The sequence below is a fragment of the Canis lupus genome, chromosome 11 (assembly GCF_003254725.2).
Source record: "Canis lupus dingo isolate Sandy chromosome 11, ASM325472v2, whole genome shotgun sequence".
Lineage (NCBI taxonomy): Eukaryota > Metazoa > Chordata > Mammalia > Carnivora > Canidae > Canis > Canis lupus.
This window is the reverse complement of record NC_064253.1, coordinates 5,143,650-5,165,818: the sequence shown is the minus strand read 5'-3', so window position 1 is coordinate 5,165,818 and position 22,169 is coordinate 5,143,650. Positions and strand designations below refer to the sequence as shown.

General features: G+C 39.3%; 1 protein-coding gene and 1 long non-coding RNA gene across 5 annotated transcripts in view; one reads left to right on the top strand and one right to left on the bottom strand.

Annotated features, from left to right (window-relative positions):
• Positions 1 to 3,422, top strand: part of PGGT1B (protein geranylgeranyltransferase type I subunit beta) — a 53,251-nt gene extending 49,829 nt beyond the window's left edge. For all 4 annotated transcript variants that reach the window (XM_025446662.3, XM_025446663.3, XM_025446664.3 and 1 more), the window contains exon 9: positions 1,976 to 3,422. In XM_025446662.3, coding sequence (XP_025302447.1) covers positions 1,976 to 2,157 — 182 coding nt within the window. In that variant the 3' untranslated portion in view covers positions 2,158 to 3,422. The remainder of the gene's footprint in view (positions 1 to 1,975) is intronic.
• Positions 3,180 to 21,096, bottom strand: LOC118350277 (uncharacterized). Its single transcript, XR_004803756.2, has 2 exons — positions 20,968 to 21,096; positions 3,180 to 9,657 (listed from the first exon to the last, which is right to left on the bottom strand). It is a non-coding gene; the product is annotated as an uncharacterized LOC118350277 (long non-coding RNA).
• Between the last annotated feature and the right edge of the window lie 1,073 nt (positions 21,097 to 22,169).

The following is a 22,169-nucleotide window of genomic DNA, read 5'->3' as shown; positions in this document are numbered from 1 at the left end:
ACTTGAAATACTTTTTGAGTATTTACAATAGATTTGGTTTTTAAGATTTATTTATTTATCTTAGTGAATGAGCATGAGTGGGGTAAGGGGCAGAGGAAGAGAATCTTCAAGCAGACTCCCCACTGAGCACAGAGCCCACAAGGGGCTTAATCTTACAGCCAATAAAATCATGACCTGAGCCAGAACCAAGAGTTGGATGTTTAACCAACTGAGCCACCCCCCAGATGCCCCACAATAGATGTTTTTTTTTTTTAATTCTTGAAGCTTTTTTCTAGCAGTCAGTTCTTAATATTCGTGTAAATGCTTGAATATAGAACTTTTTACAGATATGGTAAAATGTCTTCTGAACTTATACACCACAGAGCATAGAAAGTCTGTGTCTGGTAAATTGAGTATATGTGGAAAGACCTGTTTAACAGAGTCTAGGAAAATCATTTTTTTAAGAGTCTTTAAAATTAGCTTATTCTTGGTTCTAGTAAATTTAGTAACAGAATTGATACAAAGCAATTTTATATACATTTATAGAAGAAACTTAATGAAAAGAATGAACTTTTATTATGAGGAAACTAGATATTTTAGCATCTAATATTCTTGAATACACCTACGGATAAGGAAGGTTAAAATAAAAAAAAAAACTTTGAGATTTGAAACAAATCTTGATTCATTGGCTTTTACAAAAATCTTTGCAAAAAAATGTTTTATTTTTACATTATGTAGAAAGTAGATGATCCTATTTTATGTTATTCTGGATCGATTTTATTTCTCTTTCAGTTGTATTTTTTCCTAGAAATATTTCCTCATTTCTAGACAGTAAAACATAATGTCGTTTTGTGCCTTTTGTAATTTTAGAATAACTAGAAGGAAACTTTCATAGTATAGGGGAAATCAAATTTTTTGTGGTCTGAAAATGAGAGAAAAGTGAGCTAAAAGAAACCTAAGCATTCTCTGAGAAGACATGAAAGGGGAGTGACATGGGCCTCACAAATAATCTTGAGTAGGCCCAACTCTCTCATCACTCCTGTTTTGAAAAGTAAATGATACTCACATAAGTAAAACTTTTTCTTTAATTCTTCTGACAAAGTTTGAGTTGGTAAGGTGTCTGAACTTCAGTAGCTTTTGCCTTAAATGATGGCCAGTACAAAAATAGGAAAAATGCTTGATGACTACAAAATCTGTTTTTTGTAGTATGCCCATAACTGCAGAGCTCTGAGCTCTTCAGAGTCCGTATAAGGCTGTCCAGGAGGAACAGCCATGTGATTTCTCTGGCTGCTTGAATGCAAGAGGGTCACTGCCCCTTGAAAGATGGGAAACAGTAGTGAAGCCAGTATAGAAGAAAGATTATGGTATTTATAACCACAGGGAATGTAAGTTTGTTTTTACTGTCAGGTCGGACATTTTTTGGATGACTGACATTCCCCTAAATAGGAAAACTAAATATGGTGCAGCATTCCACAACAGAGTATTCTGTTTAGACCTCTTTCACTGAACACAGTATGAAGATACTTTGGTTATGGAAATGTCAGAGGTAAAACTTAGAGGGGAAAGGTATTGCTACTTAGAGTCAGAGGTCTATTTTCATTTTTAAGGAAATTTTTTCCTTTTACTATACAGAGCTAAAAGCAAAGGGAAACTTATAAGCAAAGGGAAAACTTAGCGAGAAGTCTTATATTACTGCTACTCTATTTTTTTTAACCATAGAGGATGTTGAGAGTGTCACCTCTTCCTTTGAGAACTATTTTCCTTTGTTAATGATATTTTCTTGGATAAAATACCTGATTTTGATCATCTTTTTTTTTCTTTTTTTAATTGGTGTTTTGAGACCTTGAGAGCACGTTTCAAAAACTAACATTTTTCTAAATTTAATTTTAATGTGATGGACTAATAGATATGTAGCTACAATACTTTGCAGCATGTACAAATAAGAATGCCTATTATGATTAAAAAAAAAAACAAAAACCAAATACCTCATTTTCAGATGCTTTGCATGCATACTTTGGGATCTGTGGCCTGTCACTAATGGAGGAAAGTGGAATTTGTAAAGTTCATCCTGCCCTGAATGTAAGCACACGGACTTCTGAACGCCTTCGAGATCTCCATCAGAGCTGGAAAATCAAGGACTCTAAACAGTGCCCAGAGAATGTGCACATCTCCACATGACTGACTTCATTTAGTTTGGGAGGGCGGGGGGATTTGTAGCATAACTGTAGCTCAAGGTTAAAAGCCATGTATAACCAAGTGTGCTCTCTTTTTTTTATTTTTATTTTATTTTTTATTTTATTTTTTTTAAGAAGTAGAGTCTCACAATCAAATCTTGTGCCGATGTCACTTTGGAATATGGTCTTGAGCCAGTAACCTTTGTCCTGGGTTTCAAGAAAATTTTTGTTGAAGTTTGAACCACAGTGGACTCTGTTGTGGTTCTTAAATGTTTATACTGTATTTCTAAGAAGTTCTTTGCGGCAAATTAACTATATGTATGTAGGTTATCTTTTTAAAAAAAAATCTTCAGTACAAATTGTATCATACTGTAAAATGGACACAAATCTTCAAAATAAGTTTACAGTTCACATAGCATTGATAATCTTCAGGTGAACACTTAATGGTCATTTAAAAAGCTTGACAGCTGATGGTAGAAAATTGCTTTAATGAATTAAGTATCTAGGATTCTTCTTTGAAAAGATGATTCTGTAATTTTTAAAGAATGACTTTTGTCTTATTAAGTGTGCCAGTTAAACTTATGTGGCCTCTATAAATGAAATTAATTTCATAGCAAAGATGAATAGATTTAACTAATACAGTAATTTTCTAAAGGGACATTGATTTAAGAAGACTATTATGTAATTGAGGGAAAAATAATTTAACTATGTGATTGTGAATGAGAAAGTTTTGTGCTGTGTGGGTCATTTATTTAGATGTCACTGGGGTGAATAACAGTTATGTTTGATTTTAATTTCATTAGTTGCTTTTTCTTTCTGGAGAGAAAATAGTTATCTAGAAGGAAAGACATTTAGTGGTTTTGTTTATTTTTCTGAAATATGTGATATTGTAAATTGTACTTTTATAACCGTTACTTTTAGCCATTTGGATTTTTTTTTAGTTTGTTGCCTTCAATATGTTAGTGGTTCTGATTTCAAAATGACAATTTTCTAATTTTTTCAAAATAAATAAGTAAAATTCTCAGTAAAAAAAAAAACAGAACCACTAAGTAAATTTAATGGTACAGCTCCATACATGGTCATTTATATTTTTATATTTTCAGGTAAGTGGAAGGGAAATGTTCTGTTCAGGCGTTAATGATGGGGGTGTCACTTTTGTTTTTTGTTTTCTTCATTCTGTGAACTAGCTAATTGTAAAGGAAATAGTGTAAAAACTCATCTTCATTAGTAACAAATTATCAATAAATCACATCCATCACTGTTGTTGAATGATGTTCAAAGACTGAAATAGATAAGAAAATCTCTTCACTAAAGGAGCTGAGTTTAAGTTCAAGTTTTGGTGATAATTGATGTTGAATTATTCCACAACTATCAGTATAAAAACTAAATTATTAGTATTACTGTTTAGGGATTATTTAAATTTTAATTTCTTTCCTAAATTGGAGGGGAGAGTGCCCTTAAATAATGGTCCTTCCAAAGAGAAATCTGGTATGTGCTTGGAGAATTGATTCATTTGTTGTTGGCATCCTTAGTTTTAAAACTCATCTTGCCAAAGTCAACTTTATTATTTTTTTAATTAGAAATAAAATCCCTTTTCTGATTGTGGGGAAAATATAAGCTTAACAGCAGATGTTATCTTTCAGCAAGTTATTTCAGTTGCTTCTATTTAAGTCCTGCAAATTAAGACATCCCTATCTCAAACTAAGTAACTTCCTAGACATGGGGAGTTAAAATAACATTTATGGAATGGCAGTAGAGCTATTATAAAAAAACCCAGATTGTTTTTCTGAATTGCCACTAGCAGTTATAAAGTAATAATAGTAGTTATTTGTAAATGGGAGAGAATTCTAAGTTTAAAAGTATTTCATAAAACTTAAATATTTCCTAACTGCTTGTATACTTTAATAGCAAAAGATTGTAAATTTCTAAATTTACAATAAGTATGATAGAATTTCTAAATGGTACACATGTGAGGGGCCTTTTTATGCAGTCTTGTTGCCCAGTGGGTGTTCACCGTCCATAGTGGCATGCTGACCAGAACACATCAGCCAGTGAACTGCAGAAAAAGGATTCCTGTTTTTAAATAGTTATTTACAAAAACAATATTTATTAATAAACTGAATTATAAGTAATATTTCACATATTTATTCTTTAGCATTGGTTTATAATGAGCAAGGAAATAGAAGTCCAGAACCTCAAATAACTCTGTGTTCTACCCTCATCCTCTTTGTGGTTTTTTTCAGAAGTTAGTAGGAGAAGCTTTGAGCATCTGCATGAAAACAAGATTGATCAGGTCATACCACACAGTTCAGCCTATTCATCATCTATGGTGTTTTTAGATTTGACCTGTAACGTGTATACGTTTTTATCAGATCTTCAAATATTCTTTAATTTCAGTTCACAGTGGCCCGTAGTTTGGAAATGGTTGGACCTGCTACTGTTTGAGAGTCAGCTTAGTAAGGAGGTGGTCTGGAGTCTTATGGTTTGGGTTTAAGTCCCAGATGTGCAAATTTAGCAGCATGATCTTGGAACCTAACTTTCCTATCCATAAAATTGGGGTGAGGAGGGGATGAACGCCTAAGGGTTATTCAAGGATTAAATGACATAATGCATATAAAACACTTGGCATAGTTAGTACCTGAAATACAGTAAATTCCTCGCTATAATTTGTCGTAACCATCATAAAATCATTATTAAAATCTCTTTTCTGTAATAGAGATTTCACAAGGGTTAAGCTTGGGGATGATGACCACAGGAGGGTCCTTCTGAACCTTCCCCTAGGAATACAGAGTAACCAGGTTAGCCCCAGACCCTTTTCTACAAAACTAGATGACAGTTGTCCCTGTGAACTTAAAAACACAAGGAAGGAAGGACAAATGACTGGCCAGCATAGTTTCAGCATCTGTATTCTGACAGTCCCTTGCTTCTCAGCCAGGGTGGTGTCTCAGCAGTGTAATGAAGTCTGACAAATGTACTAAAGCAGTTTGGACCTGGTGCTGTGTAGGTCTCAGAACTAATGAGATGAAACCTAGCAGCACTGAGGAGAAACAGCTAGAATTAGGATTTCAGCTTGACGGGACAGATACAATAGCACAAAGAGAAGAGAGAGTCCAGGTCAACGTTGGGAAGGAAGGTGGGTAGCAATGTCCTGTCAATTCTTTGTCAAAACGAAAACGGAGCTTTAGGGCGGTGGAACTAAGAAAAGGCATCCTAGAGCCGCTCCTCTCCTAAGAAGTACAGGAAAACTCTCAATCAGGAAACTCCACAAAACTGTGAGAAGGATGACCATGAGATCTCATTCAAAAGTTCGAAGAAATAAGAGAATAAGCAAGCCGACATCCCCAAAGACAGTGAAAGCACACCAGAAAGACATGACCACAAGACTGACGAAAACTTCAAATTTTTTAAAAAAGGAGTTATGACAGGTAATTTACAGTATTTAGAATATATCATTAAAAAATGGGAGAGGCTGAAAATTATACAAACAAGTCTTAAAATCTGAACGAAGAAAAAACAGAAGGAATTTGTAAAAGCAGAGAGGGTGTGAATCTGCTAACTCATTCAAGAGAAAAGGGAGGAAGCAGAAATACACAGATTGAAATGACAACAGGAGAAATAACCACAAAACATGAAATTTTTCAAAATTATAAGACTAATTTGATGTAATAAATTAGAAAAATAACTTGTTTAAGAAAAGGCAGATTGCCAGCATTTACCCTCCTAGACACAAATTTAAAACCAGTTGTCATTGAAGAAACTAATAAAGGACTCCTTACCAAAAAAGTGTCAGGCATTGATGGTTTCCAGGGATTTCTACTAAACTTTTAAGATTAAATGATCCCAATGTTGTTGATGTAATTCTAGAAGCTAGAAGAAAAGAATCTTGACCTCAAAGTGCCAAAAAAAAAAGTTTTTAAGACTTGCAAATTGATTTTGTAAAGCAAATACAATAGCGTTGTTTCCAAAACTTGACAAAGATTGTACCAAAGAGAAAATTATAGACCACTCACAAATACCAATGCAAAAAACCTTGTGTATTAGCAAACATTCCAACAGCACTTTCAAAAACTAATAAATCATGACAAAGTAGGATTTCTTATAGGACTACAAGGATAATTCAATAGTAGGCAATTATTAGTACCATCATATTAAGAGCTAAGGAGAAATTCATTCTCCATTTTTCAGAAAAGGCATTTGACAGAATTGAGCATTCAATTCATGCTGAATGTATTCAATAAACAGAAATTGATGAGTCATTCATTACCACTGTACCTCTGCCCAAAAGCCAGCAATACAAAAGTGGCTTTCCACAAAGTGAAACAAGACGCAAGATGTGCCCCTGTCTCTCTCTTCCCCTTAACATTGTTAAGGCTAAAACCAATGCAGTTTGACAAAACAAAGCCATATGAAATTTGTGGAAAGGAAGAAGTATTTGCAGATACGCATCTAGTATCTAGAAAACCTTAAGAAATTTGTTGAAAAACTGTAAGATGACTTAGTAAAGTAGCAATTACAAGTATACATTGAAATACCATATGCATACAAGTAGCACTCCCCAGACAGAATATATATAACTGATTTCATTTAAATGAAGTTCAAAACAGGCAAAACTTATCTATAGGTGTCAAGAATCAGCATCCCCTTTCACTATCTCCCTCCCCCAAAGGTAAGCACTGTCATGATGAAATTGTCAGTTTTGTCTGTTTTTAAACTTTATATAAGTGGATTCGTATACATGATTTTTCATCTGGCTTCTTTAGCTCAACAAAGACCTGGAAGAGGAAGAGTATGAGGCAGCTTCTATGGTGCTGGTAATGTTTCATCATCAGGTGCTGGTTACATAGGTGCATTCATTTTATGACTACTTATCAAGCTGTACATTTATGATTTGTGCATTTTTCTGTATGTATAATTATAGTTCAATAAAAATGTTTACTAAAAAATAAAAGACTTTATATATATACACACAAACTTAAGCTAGTTAGAAGATGCTTTTGAAGAGAAGACCCTTTTATTATTAGAAAAAGAAATTTATGTGTAAACCTTTTTTAAAGTTTATTTTTTCAATCTCTATGCCCAACGTGGGGCTCAAACTCACAAACCCCAGATCAAGAGTCCACAAGTTCTCCCAACTGAGCCAGCCAGGTGCCCCTAACAGGAAGACTTTTAAAAAATAAAACTCTTGATAGAAAAGTAGGCTTTAACTATTGAAAAGATGTATCATATTCTTTTTTTTTAATGTATCATATTCTTAAGACTCATCATGAAAATATTTTTCTCCCAATACAGATGATCATGTTTACTTCTATTTGAGAGAATATACAAGAAAAGCTATGGAAACTAAAAAACAAACAAACAAAAAAACCTAACCTTACCAGACATTAAAACACACTCTTAAATCTTCCATAATTCAAAGTTTGGTATTGGCACGTGAATAGGCCATACAGCAGGACAGAAAAATTCCAGGAGTAGACTCAATGGTAGCCACATAAGAAAGGTAGCATTTCAAATCAGTGAGATTAACTTTTTTCTTTCTTTTTTTTTTTTTTTAAGATTTTTAAGTAATCTCCACCCTCAATGTGGGGTTCGAATTCAAAACCCCAAGATCAAGAGTCACATGCTTTAGCCAGGTGCCCCAAGAAGATGAACTTTTAAAATAAATCATATGGGAATGACCATTGATTACTCCGATATCTATATTTATTGTTAAAGAATTTATAGCTTCTTTCACTTTGAACCCTTTATTTTTTTTACACTGAATATTTTTTATTCTTTTAATTTAAAATATTCGAAAAACAGTGATATACCCCACCTCTCCCCTATCTTGTAATTCCTGGAGTTAATAAACACCACTGTTGGATAAATCCTCAATCCTTTCATCTCTCTCCATACACACGTATGTTTGTATATCTGTATATTTAAGCCCTCGTCATTCCACCACTACATACATCCACAAATACATGTGGATAGGCATTATAAACGAGATACTGCATTATGTTTTGCAACTTGTTTCCAAGTTCAGTGATCTTTATGAACATCTTTCAAAATCCATACTTTGTTTTCAACAGCTGGGTAATATTAGTAATATCAGTATTATGTTAGTATTGTATAAAGCTATAATTAGTATCTATTTCTCACAATTACAAAAATATTGGTGTAAGATCTTTGAAAATGTATCATTGCCTACTTGGGTAACTCAGCTAAATTTATGGCTGTGAAATGGCTGGGGCGAAGATTGTGCACATTTTAAATTCTGGTAGCTTTTCCATAAAAGACATTGCTTTCAAAGACTGATACATGCTTCTACCTTGACACTTGAGGTTTTAATTATCAGAAAATAATCTTCCAATAATAAAACACCATCTTGTAATTCACAATTGTGGCATTGGGAAAGACCTCCATGGTTCCATTCCTCACCCAAGGACAAAAGAATTCATGCAAGATCATATATGTACCATATTCTTAGATAACATATCTATCTATAGAACATATATCTACATATAAATAGAGATATATAAGACAGATGTGTTCTCTAACATAAAATTTGTGGTGATGCTGCAACTAGAATGCACGCAGTCTCCAGGATGAGGATTTTTCCCACACTGTGGCAAGTCTTTCCCCAGGGTATTCATCCTATTGCCCACTTTCCCATTTTTCCAGATGTTCAGTTCTAATAACTTTTCGTTGAGGCTCTCAAGGCTTTGGCTAAATTAAGTGCTGCCTTTAAAAGCGTATGTGGTATTTACTGAACTGACCGATGAGGCGTCACAATTCTTCACCTGTTGATGAAGCTGTGTGATGGGTGCTCAGGGCCCCTTCAGAGTCTGCTCACAACCTACTGTGAGTTTAAGTATTTCAAAAAAGTTTTTTAAAGTGTCTATGGGAACATGAGAGGCATAAATTCACTGGAGGAACTCCAAGCCACTTTTCCTTTCATGTAATCCTAGATGTGCAAGCCAGGCAGTTTGGTAGGGCTTTATGAAGTCTCCAAGGAGTGAAAGAAAATCATTAAAGGAATCAATCTGATAAAGTACAAAGGTAGCTTACTCAAATGTTAATGGATTTTCATCTTGCATTTGAATTTCAGCAGTTGATTTCCACGCTAGAATATCCACGATATTTTGCTACAGAGTATCTTCTCTGCTACAGAACGTACTGTAGAAAATTATTCAGTGATTAAATTATAGAAACACGCATAGGAGAACAATCATTCAGGTAATACCTTTTATGACATTTGCTACTGATTTTAATATTTCATATTAAGGGATATTTGATTATTTCCATCTTACCAATGTTGCTGTGAACATCGTACATATTTTTTATGGGGTTTCTAGCAGGCAAATTCTGTATTAAAAGATATGTACTTAAAAAGTATTGGTAGTTGCTGTTAAATTAGATCCAGAAACGGGGTAGCCATTCATAACATCATCAACAGGATATTGGAGTACCTCTTCCCTCATATTCTCTGCAATACTGGATATTCTCAATCGTAAATTTTCCCATCCTGCATGCCAAAAAAAAAAAAAAAATGGTGTTCCATTGTTGATAAACAACATGGGTAGACAACAGGCCCTGCCAAGTTTGGGGAAGGTTGATTTGTGCTGTATGAGTCAATGCTAATTGTTTCATGTCTGTAAGAATGAACTCAGAAAAATGGCTCTCCATTAACATAGGCTTAATAGCAATCATTTTCAAATTGTGTGGTCTGGAGACAGGAGCATTGGCATCATCTAGGAGCTTTTCGAAATGTGAATCCTCTGGTCCCACTTTAGACCTACTGAATCAGAAAGGGGGAGGAGGGGCTGGTGAAGAGCAGCCATCTGTGTTTAAAAAGCCTCTGAGTGGTTCTGCTGTGCCACTCAAGTGGCACTGATGAAGGAAAGTTTGAGAACTAGTCACTGATGAAGGAAAAAATAGCAGCTTGGGCAGGGGAAGCAAAGGAGATCCCTGTTAAGTATTTGCAAATTTAAATTTTAAGAAGATAGGCCTTTTTTTCCTTAAGTTTTATTTAAGTAATCCCAACGTGAGACCCCAACTCACAACCCCAAAATCAAGAGTCACCAGCTCTTCCCTAATAAAAACATAGGGGTTTTAGTCAACAGTAAGCCAAGTATGTTAAAACAATGTGATCTTTACCCCCAGCCCCAAAAGTTGATGCTGTCTTCATGTGTGGTAGTAGGATTGCAAATGTAATTAATGCTCAGATATGCAAAGAAAATATTCATTTTCTCAAATGGACCCAGTCTCCGTTTGCCAGTAACTTTATCTGTCAGGGTAGGGCAGGTCCGGGAGTGGAACTATTTAAATCTGTCAATTAACATTTTAAGTCTTTGTCAACATCATTGGTTGCTTCTCCTGCTCTTTGCTTTCTGGATGGTTGTGCCTCCTGGTGGCTGATAGAGTCTCTGTTGCAGGTTGCTGCTTTGATCTGGTCCCTCGACTGGTGCCCGCTGAATTGTCTGCTGGTGTAGTATGGTCATTCAAGGTGGGTTACTGCCATTTGCCTCTGATGGCACTGTCCCAGCACCAGGGCCTCTTTGCTCTCAGGCCAGTCCTAGATTTGTATGCCCAAAGCTCTGCCTCCATCTCGTATTAACCAGCTCCCTCCCCTCCCACTTTGGTGCTGGAGGTGGAGCTAAGCTAAGTGTGTTTCCTCTAGGACTCAGCCTCTTGTAGGCTGTGCTTGGAGAAGATCACAAGGCCACCCCATTACTGCATGTGCAAATATTTAAGAGTTACAAATCAAACTAGAAGATGATGATGTTCTATCCTTCCTGGTTGACGAGTACACATAATGACAGATTTGGAAAAATATCAGGTCATATAAATAACTATGAAGAACAAAAATCCATAATTCATTTTCCACCCAAGGCCATGATTTGACAGTGGTGGTTACTGGCCTGGAACAGAGTGGACCATGTGCAAAGCTTTCTCCCTGGTGTGCTGGTTGACCAGTCCTGGCTTCCTGCTGTCATTGGTGATATTCATAGAATAAGCATTGGCTTTCTCTTATTTTATTTTATTATTTTATTTTATTTCATTTCATTTTTAAAATATTTTATTTATTTGTTAAAGCATGCGAACAAGCAGGGGGAGCAGCAGAGCCAGAGGGAGAAGCAGGCTCCCCACTGAGCAGGGAGCCCGATGGGGGCTCAATTCTAGGACTCCAGGATCATAACCTGAGCCAAATGCAGATGCTTAACCGACTGAGCCACCCAGAGGTCCCTATTTATTTATTTTTTTAGTAAAGTCTGCCCAACATGGGGCTTGAACTCACAATCTGGAGATCAAGAATTGCATGCTCTACCAAATAACCCAGCTGAGGGTCCCAGCTTTCTCTTCTTACAGGGGCTATAGGGACCTGCACCCTCTCCAATAAAGATATGCCCCAGGCAGTCTTTACTCACATGTCCCCAGCCCTCCTACCTCACCAACATCACCCCTTTCAAGTGCATCAGCAGAACAGAAGCCTGGAAGGTCAGTCTCAAGTTTAGAAATTTTGGCGGCCTCAGGGTTCCCAGCCTGTGGCCAGCCCTCCTCTCCCCCACCTCGGCACCCTCCCACAAAAGCTTCCTTCCATCACACCTTGGACCTCGGGTATGCAGCCTGACAAACACAATCCAAAAAGGACCCAGAGAAGAAGCCCATGCAGAGCCAGGAAGTGGGTTCAGACAGGAATACCAGGATCTCCAGTACCTGGAGCATGGTCTAGAAAGGGGCCTCTCCAATTCCCCATCTTAAAGGGAGTGTTGGAATGGGGTCCTGGCAGACCACCAGCCCCCATGTCTGGACCTTGCTACTAGGCATCTTCACACACCTCTCCTCCTCTGCCTCTGCCTTCCTCCTTTCCAGGCTGTCCCAGGGCTGGGGGACACCGAACTACTCCCCTTCATCTGTGGGGCGACCTGCCTTTCTTCACTTCCCAGGTTCTCTCTGCCACTGACCTGATGTATTAATTGGACTTCTAAGAAATCTACAAAATCCTCTCCCTCGTGACAAAAGCCTGGCTTTATGATTCTCATTTTGCTATAAAAACAAAAGCTGCCCCCTTCTTTCTGTCTCAATGATGAAATGTTCTAACCTTTTGAGGCAAATGAGTGCCTCTGGAGGAACAGGAAATACCCAGGCAAATGCATTAAAATTTTTCATAGTTGGCTCCCCCGCTGCTCAGGTTTGGGTAGCTAGAATGAAGAGAGGGTGACACCAATGTGCTCTGTACTGTCAGGACACCACTGTCTGTTCAGGCTGCTACATATTCGAAAGATCAGAGGTGGGAAGATCAGGTTTTGGGGGTTAAAAAAAAGGCTATTTGCACATTCAGATATATAAAGGGCTCTTCTATGGAAAGAGGTTAGTAGACTCAGTAGCAACTCCAGAATTTCTCCCCAGGTGGGGGTGGCATCAGTAAGCAAGTGAGGCTTGGACCAGTTGCTATGAAGGAGATTTGCATATCACTTGCACTCTTTTTTTTATTAGGCATTTATGTCAGGTAGCTTTAGAGGGAGCAGGTGAAGATTCAGGTTAATCTTAACCATATACCCTTAGCCACACTCTGGCTCCACCAGTAATTGGCTGCTGCAAACTCAAAGCGCATGTGGCAAATAACACTTGTTGGATAATGGAATTAATACATGAATTTCTGTGTGAGAAACATACAGCACTTGGGGACATTGAAGCTGCATGAAGCTGGACCCAGTAGCCCCAGTAAGTTTTCTGGTGCCGGAGAAGGGGTGGCTCAGCTGGAAAGCAGGTATGGAGCACAGGGCAGCACACAGTGAGACCCCCTTGCAGGTGTCATTCAGTTTGGAAAGGGCAGCATTTAATGCAAAAACAAACACGCTTATTTTATTAATTTATTTCACTAAAAAGTAAGCATTTATAGTCCCTGCTCTGAGCAAACTATTTTCAGAGTAAACAGATTATCCCCACTGGTGAGGTTAAGTTCCCTTTTTCAGAAAAATGCTCAGCTCATAAATATAGGAAGAATGATGGGGATTAAAAAAAAAAAAAGAACTGTTTTGCAAACACTGATGAAGTCTAGACCACAATCAACAATGGACACCAAAACTATTAGGAAAGAAGTTGATGGAGAACTTTACAGTGGAAGGTGTCATCACCTGAGTCCTTCAGCCTCCAACAGAATAAGCAGATGTCACATGCCTCCCAACATAATGCTGTATGAAGTAAAGAGTATTATCTATAAAGGATCACTGCCCAAAAAAGTTGAGACTGAATCTAATCATTCTGGTAGATCTAACAAGTAAAATGGTACTACACAGAAGCAATCAGCCACATCCAAAAGGTAGGACATTGGGACACCTGGGTGGCTCAGTGTTGAGCCTCTGCCTTTGGCCCAGGCTGTGATCCTGGGTCCTGGGATCGAGTCCCACATCAGGCTCCCTGCATGGAGCCTGCTTCTCCCTCTTCCTGTGTCTCTGCCTCTCTGTGTCCCTGATGAATAAATAAATAAAATCTTGAAGAAAAAAAAAAGGTAGGGCATCTGAAAGACAAACCTGGTTTCTTCAACCAGTCAATAGCATAAAAATTATGGAGCATCAGGAATAAGCTACACTCCTCTAAATTAAAGGAAATGCAAGAGACAGAATAAGCAAATGCAACACATGGAGTTTGGGTCCTAATCTGTACAAACTAACTTTTTTTAGGACTGATTTATTTGAGAGAGAGAGCATGAGCAGGGAGAGGACCGAGAGAGGGTCATAGGGAGAGAGAGAATATGTGCGGCCTTGTTCCAGGACCCTGAGATCATGACCTGAGCTAAAGGCAGGCACTTAACTGGCTGAGTCACTCAGGTAGCCCCAGAACTTTGCTTTCAAAAGACTATAGTGGGGGTGGGGTGGGTGGGGCAGGTGCCTGGATGGCACATTCAGTTGGGTGTTTCATTCTTGGTTTTTGTGATCTTGGGCTCTGGGATCAACCCATGCACTAGGCTCCATGCTCAGTGGCAAGTCTACTTAAGATTCTCTCTCTCTCTCCCTCAGCCCCTCGCCCACATACTTGTGTATGCTGTCTCTCTCTCTCTCTAAAATAAATAAATCTTAAAAAAATAAAAAGACTATAGTGGGGGGTGCCTGGCTGGCTCAGTTGGTGGAACATGCTATTCTTGATCTTAAGGTTGTGAGTTCAAGCCCCACACTGGGTGTGGAGATTACGTAAAAATAAAATTCTTTAAAAAAATTAAAACTAAAAATACTAGTGGAGTTCACCTCCAAAGCTTTTTATTCAGAAAACAATGGCAAAGACAAGAATTTTTCTCTTCCTTTTTTTCTTTTTTTTTTTTTTTAAGATTTTGTTTATTCATGAGAGACACAGATTGAGGCAGAGACGAATGAGAAACAGGCTCTGTGTGTGGAGCCTGATTCTGAACTCGATCCCAGGACCCTGGGATCACGCCTGGAGCCAAAGGCAGATGCTCAACCACTGAATCACCCAGGTGCCCCTTTCTTTTCTTTTTTCTTTTCTTTTCTTTTCTTTTCTTTTCCTTTCTTTTCTTTTCTTTTCTTTCTTTTCTTTTCTTTTCTTCTTTTTTTTTTTAAAGCTCTGTGGGCAATTTTGATGAGAAGCCAGGTTTAGGAGTCACTATATTAAATAACTCAAAAGGAGGGGATCCCTGGGTGGCGCAGCGGTTTGGCGCCTGCCTTTGGCCCAGGGCGCGATCCTGGAGACCTGGGATCAAATCCCACATCGGGCTCCCGGTGCATGGAGCCTGCTTCTCCCTCTGCTTGTGTCTCTGCCTCTCTCTCTCTCTCTCTGTGACTATCATAAATAAATAAAAATAAAAAAAAATAACTCAAAAGGTCCCTTCTACAGGGAGAGTGAATGGCCTTAATGCATTCTTAAAATAGTGCTTGGGAGCAATGTCATTAGGATACTTTTAAGGTTCTAACAATAGGATCCCTTTCCTTGAAGGGGCATCGATAATAGGAAACCTAGAGATTACTTTTAAAAAAGAATCAGAAGCAGAGAAACTTTTATTTTTCCACTTCAGGCCTTCCTGGTCTACACTATGCCCAACACTGGAAAAGGAAGATATCTTTATTGAAAACTTCAATAAAAGTTGGGGTTGGCTGTATGTTATTTGTCATTGATAGGGGCGTCTGGGTGGCTCTGTTGGTTAAGCATCTGCCTTGGACTCCGGTCATGATCCCAGGGTCCTGGGATCGAGTCCTGCATCAGATACCTGCTCAGTGGGGAACCTGCTTCTCCCCATCTCTCTGCCCTGCCCCCTACACTCATGTTCTGTCTCTCGCTTTCTCTCTCTCTCAAATAAATAAAATTTTTTTGAAAAAAAGCATATTTTATCTATACATACCTCATAGGTGAAACCAGCAAGAGTAGGAAAAATGTCTAAATGTCACATCTATTTAATGAGTAAATTGACAAAGGTGTTTTGGGAAGCATAGCACTTAAGTGTACTACCTGCCAGGAGGTGAGAAGACAGGCGACAACACACACAGCTCCACACCAAATTATTTCGGCTCCTGTTTCTACAATGGGAGCATACTAATATTACTGTTGTGTCTAGAGTTCATTAGGCTCACTCTAGTTTAGATTTTATTTAATTTGTAGATTACAAAGTGGGTTATAGCTGCTGAATGTCTAATTGTAGTATTTATAAAGGATACAATAATGCCTCTCCCCTGCTTAAAAATATATAATAACATAATGCAGGCTATGCACTAAATGTGTATGGATGGTGTATATCTGGGCTGTGTTTTCCCCACAGATCTACAATGGTGTATTTGGGAGCAGAGAGGAGGTAGTGGGAGGGGCATCAGTGAAGATGCTTGCTTGGGTTAAAAACAAATTTTTTCCTCCAGTTCCTTTTTATTTTGTAATATTACATCTCCTTTCGTTTATGTTTTGCTGTTATCTGAAGAGAGGGCAAAAGTGTCAGCTGGGGATGCAATTAAAAACGTTTCTGACATATGAGAAACTTGTAATTTCAGAGGTTTATTTCCTCATAACGGACTCTGGATAACACAGCAGCATGTTCAAACACAGGAGATATAAGGACTTTCATCTTTTCCCTTGGAACCCATAGAATGAGAAGAGTCTTGAGATTAGATGCATCAGGAGGAAAGTGAGTGTTCTCTCCAAACCAGCACAACGAGGGGGTACAGCAGATATCATCATGCTTCTCAACCATTGACATGACTCTTGTCTTTTCTATGTTGTTTAGGAAAGGTAAGCAATCATATCAGAAAAGTTGTAAGCAAGACAAAAGTCACTGTAGACAAGAAGGCCTCCTGGGGTGCCTGGCTAGTTCAGTGGGTGGAGCATGCAACCCCTTAATCTCAGGGTTGTGAGTTAGAGCCCCACTATGAGTGTAGAGATTACTTAAAAATAAAATCTTAAAAAGGAGGAAGGGAAGGCATCTGGGTGACTCGGTTAAATGTCCAACTCTGGATTTCGGCTCAGGTCATGATGTCAGGGTCATGAGATGGAGCCCCAGGTCAGGCTCCGTATTTAGCGAGGAGCCTGAATGAGATTCTCTCTCTCCCTCTCCACCTGCTCTCTCTCAAATAAATAAGTAAAATCTTAAAAACATAAGGCCTCCTTCCCATTTCTTTTCTAGAAATGGAACAGCAAATATAACCAAATATGTTTATACTCACACACTGCTTACAACAGTGACCCAAAGACCAATGGACTCAGCAGAAATCCAAATTGGCATTCATTTGACATTGGCTGGTATTTTTCTGTGCAGGATGGATGTCTATTACTGTCATTAGGAGAAATGGCCAACTTAATCATCTTGTTTCTGTTTTGAGGATGGACTAAGAAATGACTTAAAATAACTTAGAGAGCTGTACGTATAATAATGAACCAGTACAAACTGTCAGGTCCCAGAAGGAGATTTGGTGTTTTCAGCCCACCATTCCTTGGCTGCCATCACATAATAGAGTCTTGCCACTTTGAGTGGGACAGAGAGACTGCAACAGAAACCATCACAGGCTGGGATGAACTCAGCAGTTCACTGGCAGAGTACAACTCACTCCCACTGGCAGAGTACATTAGGAGTTGAGATTTCAGTCTCGAAACACTGAATGCTTGAGGAAAGGAGGCTCTGGGCCACAGGAGCTGTTGCAACACTGTGGGTTCCTAATACAAAGCCAGGTTGTGGTTTGTTAGCGCACACCTGCTTATTTGAACTGGCATTGCTTCCTCTCCCCTCCTTTTTAAAAGATTTTATTTATTTATTCATGAGAGACACAGAGAGGCAGAGGCCCAGGCAGAAGGAGAAGCAGGCTCCCTATGGGGAGCCCAGTGTGGGACTCGATCCCAGGCAAGGATCATGACCCTAGCCCAAGGCAAACGCTGAACCACTGAGCCACCCAGGCATCCCCCTGCTTTTCTTTCCATCACAGAATGCATAGAAAATATTACTCGTAGCACACCTGCCATAAACCCAGGATGCAGCCTGTGGGTACCACTCACCAGCCTGGAGGCTCTGGTGACCCAGGTCCCACTGTACACCCCTCCTTCCAAAGGGCAGAAGACATCAGAGCTGAGCACACAAGAAATCCATTCCTGGTGCTGGAATCTGTAATGATTTGCTCCCTTGGTGAGGCCAGAAGGTCACTTGATTGCAGCCACAAAACACGTGGGGCTCATTAGAAGTGGTGACAGACCTATCAAGTGTCTTTTTTTTTTTTTTTAATTCATTTTAGAGAAAGAGCAAGCGGGGGAGAGGCAGAGGGAGAGAGAGAATCCTGAAGCAGATTCCACACTGAGCACAGAGCCTGACACCAAGCCCAGTCTGGGGCTGGATCCTAGGACCCTGAGATCATGACCTGAGTCAAAATCAAGATCAGCAGCCTAACAGACTGAGCCACCCAAGCGCCCCCATCAAATGTCATTGTATTTTCATTTATTTCTTCAAGTATCATTTTATTTTTGCAGAGTTTTTTTTTTAAGATTTTATTTATTTATTTGGGAGACACAGAGAGTGAGACTGAGAGAGAGAGAGAGAGAGAGAGAGAGAGAGAGAGAGCCCAAGCAGGGTAAGGGGCAGAGGGAGAAGCAGACTCTTGCTGAGCAGGGAGCCTGTTGTGGGACTTGATCCTGGAACTCAGGGATCATGACCTTAGCCAAAGGCAGATGCTTAACTGACTGAGCCACCCAGGTGCCCTCAAGTATCATTTTAAGGGAGCTCCCTATGGGTATCTGGTGGACATTGAAGTTTGAGAAGTATTAGTCTGCAGGGTAATGTCTAGTGTCTGCCTCCTTTGTGTGCTGTATAAGGCCTTACATAAAGAGAAATGAGGGGGCTACCTGGGTGGCTCAGTGGTTAAACATCTGCTTTCGGCTCAGGTCATGATCCCAGGGTCCTGGAATCGAGCCCCACATTGGGCTCCCTGCTCCACGGGGAGTCTGCTTCTCCCTCTGCCTCTGCCTCCTTCTCTGTCTCTCATGAATAAATAAATAAAATCTTTAAAAAAAAAACAAAAAGAGAGAGCTGGGCCCTGCAGACCTTCCCAGCCTCATCTTTGATCATTCCTCTTCTCTTTATCCCAATCACAGTGAAGTGTCTATAATGCCTGAATGCACTCTGCATTCTCTATTCTTTGCACGGCTGATTCTCTGCCTAGGATGTGCTTTACCTGCCCTTCTGAACTCTTGCTTATGCTTCAGCTGTCAATTTAAAAGTCAAGTATCACCAGTCCCAGCTGAATTAGGCAGAGCAAGACCCTGGCCCCTTTATAAAGTCTTACTTCCATCTGCTGTTCCCATGCTCTGACTATGTGACTATTACAGAACACATCATACCGGACAATAATGTTCTGTTTACTATCTTCTCAAGCCAAGCTATGAGCGCTTGGTGTCAGCAGCTCGGATTTACTCATCTTTGAATTTCTAGGAGGTAACACAGCACATGGTAGGTACGAAAGTCAGCTTATTGGATCCATCAATCAGGGAATCTTGCTGGCCATTTCTTCCAGAAACCATTTTCTCTAAAAGCAATAGCGTGTATGATTTGAACAAATCAGTTAAAAATAATTCTGTTTGTATTCCTCTGATTTGTAGCCAGTTTCACAAAATGCAAAAATAACATGTAAACCCATTTCTTATCCCTCAAGCCAAATGTAAAATCATAGCCTATCTTTTCAAGATATTTTAACTATAATACAGTTATTGCAAAGAGAACTTAAGTCACATCTAAGTAAGTTATAGAAGAAAAACATCCTCTGATAAGACCACTATCACTAAATCACTGTTCAGTGCTTGCATTTTTAAAAGATAGGCCTAAATATTGATTTCTGGCTTTCTTTCCTTAAAGATACTAAGAAATCCTTATACTAGCCTATCTATATCCACTTTAAGGATCACATTTTCAAAAAAAAATCATGTTTCCATATTACATCCTTTTTCTTTCTCAATAATTGTAAATTTATCTCCGCATACCACTTTCTAAATCTTCATCTGGGATGTGTGGGTGGCTCAGTAGTTGAGCATCTGCCTTCTGCTCAGGTCATAATCCTGGGGTCCTGGGATTGAGTCCTGCATCAGGCTCCCCACAGGGAGCCTGCTTTTCTCTCCGCTTATGTCTCTGCCTCTCTCTGTGTCTCTCATGAATAAATAAATTTTAAAAATAAAAATAAAAAATAAAAATAAATCTTCATCCAGATACCAGGGCCATTTCATCATGTTCGGGAAATCCATAAAAGGAAGATGTTACAAAAGACCAATCCCCCCAAATCTGGGCAATTATTGGCATAATTTACCAAAGAATTATAGCCTGGGAGACTATACCATGTGCTGAAAAAAGCCAAGCAGGTAGAGTTTCATTCCTCACCCAAGTTTAGGAAGGGAAGAGTGTTAGCTCTGTCAGGAGATGATGCAAGCATACATACATCTTTGAGAGGGAGAACTTTGGGATGTGAGAAGGGGACCGGATGGTTATCACAAAGGCTCCAAGAAGCAAAGGCTCCAAGCAGAGAGACAAGAGGACCCCACAGGTATCTGCCCACCAGGCCTCAGAAAACATGGAAAAGTAGGAAGTAATTTCAAAATATATAGGATAAAACTTGGCACAGTTTGGGAAATTGCTTCTTTTAATGCAGAGACTTACTATGAAAAAGAAAGAAAATCTCTCACATTTGTACAGTGGGCTTGTACAGAGCTTTGACCTGAGGCCCAGAGGCTCCTTTATTCTCCCACAGGGAAGCAGGGAGGCCCTGCACCAGGAGTGTCTCCCAGACCTGGTTCCCAGCCTAGAGGAGATATGGCCATGCTTCACTATCAGACGGCAGAAGAAAATTGCATTCATCTCCCTCGTCCCGCCAGGCTAATCTGTCCCTAAATCCTCCACAGAAAACAAAGAGCTGTCCCTCTGTCCTAGGAGTGCCAACATGTTTTACAGACAGGAAACTCCTGCAAAAATCTCCCTTCTCTTTTCTCAGAGACCCAGGAGTAAGGGGGGTTACGTGGACCTTGTTTTTGCTCTTAGTTCCTGCACTAAAGCCCTTCCAGGCTCTCACAGGAACTGGGCCACTGAGGGTCAGACCTACGCCTTGTCAGAGCATGAGCCTTAGAGCCCGGCCCAGCCCACCACCAGGTGAAGCTCTATAAAAAGTCAGACGCAGCAGAGCCCCCACAGAATCAACAACCACCTTTTTCTCTGACGGGGTCCACCTGCACTTCAGGCTGACGTGTTTCCCCTAGGCCTTCTCTCCTGGCTCCCTCCAGGCCACCAAGACACTTCCCCTCTTGTCCTGAAATTACTTCTTTACAATATTTTTTTGCTTCCCAATCGTAGCACAAGGCCCTTGAGCAGGCAACTGAACCGTACCTGATTTCAGATTTCCAGGTGCTTCCACAACAGAAGAAGTGCTAGTAAACGTTTGTTGAACTGAATAGAATTGAATTCATCCCAGCTAGTCCCCCCTACACACACACACAAAGCCTACAAGTGATACTGGGAAAGGCAAACAGGACTCCCCACCCAGTTCTGCCTTTATTCTAGTAACTTCTAGCATGCCCTTCCCTGTGTCAGATCTCATTACTGTACAACACAGGAATCATAAAATGTGCCACCTGGACCAGCAGAAACAATAAAAACTGGCCAGTCCTTTTCTGGAAAGTGCCCAAAGCTCTTTAGAGTTGAGAGGGTGTTTTTGGTTCAGAGTTTTTATGATAAGACAAACAACACAGTCAGCCATTCCCAAAAATCTCAGATAAGACTTTCATTTTTTCCAATACATTTTTTATTGTAGAAATTCTAGATTTATAGAAAAATTGCAAAGATAGTTCCAAGTTCCCAAATACTCTGCATCATTTCCCTTATTTTTTCAAGAATTTATTTTTTAAGTCATCTCTACACCTGCCATAGGACTTGAACTCACAACCGCGAAATGGAGAGTTTCCCCTACTTTTTTTTTTATGAATTTCCTTATTTTTTAAAACTATTTTAATTTATTTATTCATGAGAGACAGAGAGAGAGAGAGGCAGAGACACAGGCAGAGGGAGAAGCAGGCTCCATGCAGGGAGCCTGATGTGGGACTCGATCCTGGGACTCTGGGATCACACCCTGAGCCAAATGCAGATGCTCAACTGCTGAGCCACCCAGGTGTCCCAAGATGAAGAATCGCATAGTCTACCAACTGAACCAGCCAGGAGACCCAGTTTTTCTTTTATTAATATCTGACATTCATGTGGTACATTTGCAACAATTAATTAACCAATATCAATGCATTATTATTAACTATATTCAGATTTCCTTAGGTTTTACCTGGTGTCCTTTTTTTATTCCAGGATCCCACGCAGGACAGCATATTACACTTAGTTATCCTGTCTCGAGTTTCCAGACTTTCCTTGTTCTTGATGACTTTGATAGTTTTAAGGAACACTGGTCAGGTATTTTGTAGAATGTCCCTCAAGTGGCATGTGCCTAATGCTTTTCTCCATATTAGATGGATTGTGGGTTTGGGGAGAAAGATTACCTTTTTAAAAGTCCTGTGTCAAAAAAAAAAAAAAAAAAAAAAAAAAAGTCC